General features: G+C 47.0%; 1 protein-coding gene across 1 annotated transcript; it reads right to left on the bottom strand.

Moving 5' to 3' along the window:
• Positions 1-921: 921 nt before the first annotated feature.
• Positions 922-3,674, bottom strand: C9H7orf25 (chromosome 9 C7orf25 homolog). Its single transcript, XM_004316984.4, has 2 exons — positions 3,511-3,674; positions 922-2,590 (listed from the first exon to the last, which is right to left on the bottom strand). The coding sequence occupies exon 2, from the start codon at positions 2,567-2,569 to the stop codon at positions 1,304-1,306; it is 1,266 nt and encodes a 421-aa protein (XP_004317032.2). The 5' UTR covers positions 2,570-2,590; positions 3,511-3,674; the 3' UTR covers positions 922-1,303.
• Positions 3,675-6,696: the final 3,022 nt, after the last annotated feature.

Genomic DNA, 6,696 nt, shown 5'->3' with positions numbered 1-6,696 from the left:
ATTTCTGCTCCAGTGAAAGTTAAATCTACCTCTCCACACTAACTTGGAGCCCCAATCACAGCCTTTTCCCCTAGGAAGTGTGTTGAGTTAGTAATAGAATCTCTCCCAGGAGAAACCCCCCGCCCCATACACGTAATTTTGCATTTCATTTCATGGGCCCTGACAATCAAGTTCCACCTTCTCAACACTGTGGCTGGAAATTGAAGTTTCCCTACTCACAGAAGAGGGGCTGGCTCAGTGGAAAGGCCAGGCTGTGAGAACACAGAATCAAGGTCTAATAATGGCTCCTACACTCAGCACAAGTTAATACTTCAGCTTTAAGACTCAATTCCCAATTTTTTAAATGTGAATACGTACCTACTTTGCTAATTTGTCCTCACCGCACGTTCATGAAACACCTAGCACAATAGGGACATAAAATTTTCTTTGTAATTACAACTGTGTCATGAAACAGGTATGGAATCTCCCTGCCACCGTTTCACGAGAGAGACGTAATAATGCAGCTGTCCCTTCCCACTTGCAAAAGGAATGGGAAACGGAGTATTCATAATCCAAATACTGTTAATGTGGGGGCCATTTATATTTAAAAGTAAAACCTATTATTTTATATAATTTTCAATATATTCAAATAAATATTTAACCTTAAACACCTCAGGTTTGTAGTAGTGTGACTGTTGTCTATCTTCTCACGATGGTGTATCAAGAGATTCATGGGACTCCCATGATCAGAATTCCCTTTATTTCCTTCTATATTAATGTCCTCTTTGTAAACGTAACCACCAGACTGCACCTGACAGATAGCAATCAAATAAGTATCTTTTCAGTAACAGCCATAACTTTGGAATCTAAAATTCATTGAAAACTATTGCCTCCCAGCCCCAACCCATATCGATTGCTAAATCAATACAATGAAAAACAAGCTTCAGAGGTTTCTCCAGATATTTAATGCAAGATGCCACGTAGCCACAGTCCAAGAGAGGCGGTTACCATTAGGGGAGTGATAGCCCTACTGAATGAAACAAATCAAAATACCGCGATACAGCTACAAGCCTTACACAGATGTATTTCTGTTCTAATTGTAATGTAGCCAGTTTGATAAATAAGGTTGCCTCTTGTGCTTTTTTCCTACTTTAGGTTATATACCTTATAGATGAGACAGTCAACCTGACTGGTTTAAGAGCTCTAAAGAGTATTAAAGAGCATTATTTTTACTATAGACCTTTTTTTTTTTCCAATTAAGAATGGGAAGACACAGCCTTTGGTATAAATAACTTATTCCCATGACAGTATTTAAAGGATATCATCAGTGTTGGTTGTCAGTTGTGCAGTCTTTTGGTAAGGGGGTAGCTAGGGCCTCTTTGCTCTCAGTGAGTGCTCTGGGCTGATGGATAAACACACTGAACTTAACACCCTGGTTGTTGGCAGCTCTGACAAAACCACTATTGGCAGTCATTGTGATGGCTTTTAGGGTGTCTCCTGTCCCAAAAATCGTTAATGAGCGGCTATTGATTTTTGAACTGGACACTAGTTTCAAGGCACGCTCAGAAGGCTGGTCTGGGACCACGTTAATTCGCTTAATTAGCATAGCAGCCCGCTCTCTCTCCCCGGGTCCTCCTAAGGTATCTAGGATAGACTGAAAGTCCTTGACGGCAGATTCGCAGGCAAACAACTCCTTGTCCTTCATAAATGCCTCCAGCTGTGGCAGAACCTGCTCTTTCCTCTCTTGCTCTGCTTGTTCGGTGAGCACTTTTTCTCTGAAGATAAAGCGGCAGCCTCCGTAGCTGAGGGCGGATACATATGTGATTAGAGTAGTAATGTCCAGGTTGGCTCTTGTGCACACGTCAACCTTGATCTCCGTTGGAAACGCGACACTGGCTAGGATGTTTTCTCGGTCTACTCTGGTCACCCGCAAAAGTTCGGGGCCATCATCGTCTGATTCGCTCTCGCTGGCCTGGAGCTCTTCACGGGGCTCTAACAGAGAGTTCACGGCTACTATGTCTCCCCTCACAGATACACCCATTTCTTTCAGCTTCTCGGCCATGGGGCTGGAGACACTGTTGTAAAATGCGAAGACGATGTGAGGGTTGCTGTACTGCACCGGCTGCTGGTGACTGGCCTGGAGGAAGTCTTCAGCCTGCTCAACGATGCTTTTGTCGCCATACTGGCCCCGGCCCAGCCAAATGTTATGCAGAGCTTCAGCCTTCCGGCCGATGGCTTTCACCCAGGTATGACCACCATTGGCAACGACATCCACCACAAGGGTCTGCTTTTCGCCCAAGGTGTCTGTGTAACCAAATACATGGAGAACGCTGACCACATCTTCCAGGTTTTCTGCCGATTCCACGATGGCTCTTAGGTGTGTCAGGTTAGTGCTCTGTAAATGGGACTCCTTAATGGCTACTTTCCCAGCTTCTACCTTCTGCAGGAATTTTAATTCTGCCTTCAGTTTGCTGCACAGCTTGGCACTACCTTCGATGCCACCTTTTCTCGACCTGGAGAGTGACTCTGCTCTCTTCATCAGTTCCTTGGCTATGGCGATCCGCTCACAAAGCATGGAGTGTGCAGACATGCTGACAGCATTATGCCTTTCCTATGAAAAGAAACAAATCAACCGCAAGCAATTCTCCACTCAGGATTCTAAGACTTCATTCGGACCACAAAGATTATGGAGGCCGGGTCTATGAACCTGGGATTCTGTGTGTCTGATTCTGGAGTGACTCCCTCCTCTGAGAGCTAAGGAAAGGATGATAGCTAGACTTCTGAACTGCTCCTTACGTCCGCTGGGTTCTAACACTCTTTGCGCCTTCATTTCTTCAGCTTGAAGGTCATGGGATCCACAGTATATCCCGGGTTAGGATAAAACGCAGGGGGCTGGCAACCTGCTACATAAGGAATTCCCTTATAAGCAGCCTTACTGTTCGGTTGTCGAGAAATTTTAGTGGAAGGGTCAACATAAAAATGATTAAGATAAATGTATCCACACAGACTAGCTGGTGAACAAACTGTCCAAAACAGGAGACTCTCTCCTCAATTGACCACGCTAACCTTCCATGAGTGGGTCTCCTTCAACCTGCTGCCTCGTTTTCCCAGGGGCACACGGTACACACGCCCAGGAATCCAGACCGCCTCGTACCTGCATGTGACGTCAACCCAGCCCATTTCTAAAGACCGAAGGCGCCCACCAACTCGGCCCCCGCACCCACTCCGAGGAAAACGCCCTAAGATAAACTCCACGGAGCAGCCCGCGGCGGCCCGGGCGGGAGGGCCTGAGGTCGGCGGGGCCTTCCGGGCGGGCACCCGGCCCTGCTCGGTCCACCTGCACCGCTGGCCCCGTCGGGCAGACGCGGGCTCCAAGAGGCCCCACGGCCAGCGCCGGGACGGAGGCGCGGGCAGAGAGCGCTCGGCGGCTCGGCGCCCGCCACTCGACCCGCCGACCCGGCCCAACCCCCTCCCGGCCTCGGAGGGGGCGCCCGGCTCCCCCACCCCCTCGCCCGTTCCCCGGCTCCTCACCGTCAGCGCCCAAGACTGCGAGCGCGAGCAGGCGGGCACGTGCGCGCGAGGCCGGGACCCGTCGAGTAACCTCACTGGGCAGCCCCTTCCCCACTCGGGCCTCAGCTGCTGCTCCGCTGGCGCGAGCTCCGCCTGCGCCAGCCCCGCCGCCTCGGGCTTTCCCCGCGTCACGTGGCCCCGCGCCGGGTGACGCCGAGCCCGCTATTCCCAGGCGGCAGCGCGGCCTCCAGAGCGGGGCTGACGCTAGCGCGGCGGCCATGTTTGTTAAGGGAAGAGGCTTCTTCTACTCCCGCCGCGAGGCGAGCGCGGGGCGCGCGACCGCCTGGCCCCAGGAAAGATGATCTCCCACTGGGGCACCAGCCGCTCGATCCCCAGCGTGCCAGGCAGGCTGAACCCGTATCCTAGCATCTAATCATGGTTAGACTTTGCCTGGGGCGGCAGTCGGTGCATTTTGGTGGAGAAAACCTCCCGATCGCGCCCACCTCCTCTCCGCGGGTCAAGTACACCGTTTTGCCATCAAGCTCAAACCCCTACGAGTGCCAGACAGTAGTTGTCGTCTTAGAAAAAGTTTGGCTCATTTTAACAGAAAACTGGCTGGAGAGGTTTGTCAAAGGTTTCACAGCTGTTTAGTGCTGTAGCTGGGATTTCTGACCCCACCCCAAAGCACTTGCCACTGCGCCACCACGGGCTCTCCATTAGAAAGTGTCATTAGAGACGCGCTGCCTTTCTGAAGAGGGCAAACGATTGGTGGCTGGCTTCTGAAGGGCTGGGAAATTGATATTAGCTTTAGTAGAGTGTCCAGAGTCACCCATAAAGTAAGGCTAACTTTAAAATTTTAAGAGGACTTTAAAATTAAGCCTATGTCTGCCTGCTCCTTTCCTAAACCTTACTTAAATGACAGGAAAGGAATAAACCCACAAGACTAAAAAGAACAAGAGATGATTGCACATGAGATATGTCGATACATTTTTTCAAGACAAAGAGCAATGATGACACTTATTCAATGCTTATTATGTGGCAGGCATTGTTCCAAGTGCTTTTCAACATATTTATTCAATCCTCTGAGCCTAAAAGATATGGTTTAGAGTTAAGTCCGCCAGAGAGAGGTTATTTGAAGCCAGGAAGCCTCTCTGCGGAAGTAGTTAGTAGACTACAGATGCCTGGAAGGAAAGGAGGCGGTGAGGAGGGGCTGAAAATGGGCATTGCTTACATGTTGTATAAGGAACAGACACCAAGTCCTCTCTCCCGTCCTGTGGAGCTGGGACAGTTACCCATCCTTCCCCAGGCGGAAGTCGAGTTTATGAAGACAGGGAATCAGAGGGGTTCCAGACACATTATGAAAAGAGTTTAAGTTTTCGTCCTGAACAGTAAAATGCTGTCGGCCCCTTTTCTGCCCCTCACGGAACGCTGGCACTCCTGTCCCACTCCTCTCATCACCCTCTCCCTCAAACCCTTTTTCTCTGGAGAAACAGAGCAAATGAAAGACCACAGAGAAATGGCTTATAGGTGCTGATATTCGGCATCCCCCAGTAGGTAGGTTTGGGAGTCACACACACAGAACTTCCAAACATTTTTCTGTTTGGAATCTAAAGGAAACAGAAAGCAGAACAAAAAAAAAAAATTTTTTTAAATATCTTTAACTAGCCTCCTCAGATAGAAGATATTTCAGCCATAAATCAAAGAAGAATTCTGTTTTTAAAGGGGAGATAATGGAGTATAGGAAAGACTTCTTCAAAATTAAAAATATCCCAAATCTTAAAAACATCAATAGAAAAGAAGAGAGTAAAAATCTACTAAAAAGTAGATTTAAAAAAATAGGTGAAAAATATAGCAAAAACAAAAGGCTCCAGTATCCAATTAATAGGAGTTTAAATGTGGAGACATTTCTTTCTAACCTAGAATTTTTAAACCCAGCCAATCAAGAGACAAGAGGAGAAAAAAGAGTTTCAAAGACGCAACCAGCTTGGATTAGAGCAGAAAGAGAGGGTTTCAAGAAACTTCTTGGAATGGTGCTGGGGGAGAGAGGCTGCGAAGGGTTGGGTGAGAACTGTCAGATTACCTTGTATCTGACAGTGAGGAAAACTGTGCAGAGGGTTTAGCAATCCCGTTAGGGGGGAACTGGCAAGAATTAGTGACAGCTACAGAGAAAACAAAGCAAAAAAGTGAGGAAAAGCAATCACAGTATACTCACATACCCCTAATAAAAATCTTTTATGCTAAACATTGTGATCTAATTAAAGCAGAAGGGAAGAGAGGGTGGTATAAGAGTTCTGAATTCTCATCTTGCAGAATAAAATGTTTATATGATGGCTGACCTTCAGGAATCCAGAAATAAGCATAATAAGCCTACTGTTTTGAAATATGGGAGTACCTGATGGAATACTTAAAATGGGAAAAGTGATGAAACTCAGGGACAGGGCCTTTGATCAAGTGTTAAAAGTTATCTAACTTTTAAAATAGGCTCATGCTTAGGAAGCTGTCACTTACTTGGCAGGCAGGTATTGCTGGTTCGCTAATAAGGTCCTTGAGAGCAGGGTCAAGGGAGGAGTCTGAACTGAAGGAACCGTGTGAGGCAACGTGACATTAATACAGGACCACTGGACTGGGTTTCAGGAAATTAGGATTCTAAACCAAAGGAGTTACCAACTCTTACATGTTCTCAGGCACTTCATTGAGTATCAGCTTGTGTTTCTTTACAACAGGGGCTCAGAGCTTGCCTACATCAGCAAGGAGACGCGTGATAAAGAGGTGAAGTTAAGGCTTAGAGTTGGCGGTTTCAGTCCATGAACATAGTCGAACAATAGATGAAAAATCCTTTGATCACCCTTCTCACCTAATCAGTACCCAATAAGCCAGCACTGGATAATTATAAAGATCAATATTACTTTTCTTCCTTATTTCCCTTTCCTTTTCAACTCCCTCTTCCCCCCATGTGTGAATTTTAAACATTTCCATGTTTCACTGCTAATAATTGTTTTGCAAACTTGGATTCACGGTTCAGTTGAGGAACTGGAAGAGAAAAACAAGTGGAGGCAAATTTTTTAAGAGAAGATACAAAAAAATTGGACCAAAAATGGAGAGGGGACTGTATATTAGGAGCATTATGATACTTAAATGAGATTAAAAGAAGCTAGAATCCACTGGCTAGAAATGACAGAAGAGTTGGAGAACATTCAGGGATGCATA

This window comes from Tursiops truncatus, chromosome 9 (genome assembly GCF_011762595.2).
Source record: "Tursiops truncatus isolate mTurTru1 chromosome 9, mTurTru1.mat.Y, whole genome shotgun sequence".
In the NCBI taxonomy this organism is placed as follows: Eukaryota; Metazoa; Chordata; class Mammalia; order Artiodactyla; family Delphinidae; genus Tursiops; species Tursiops truncatus.
Note: the sequence above shows the minus strand (reverse complement) of the source record. Positions and strands in the feature narration are given on the sequence as shown.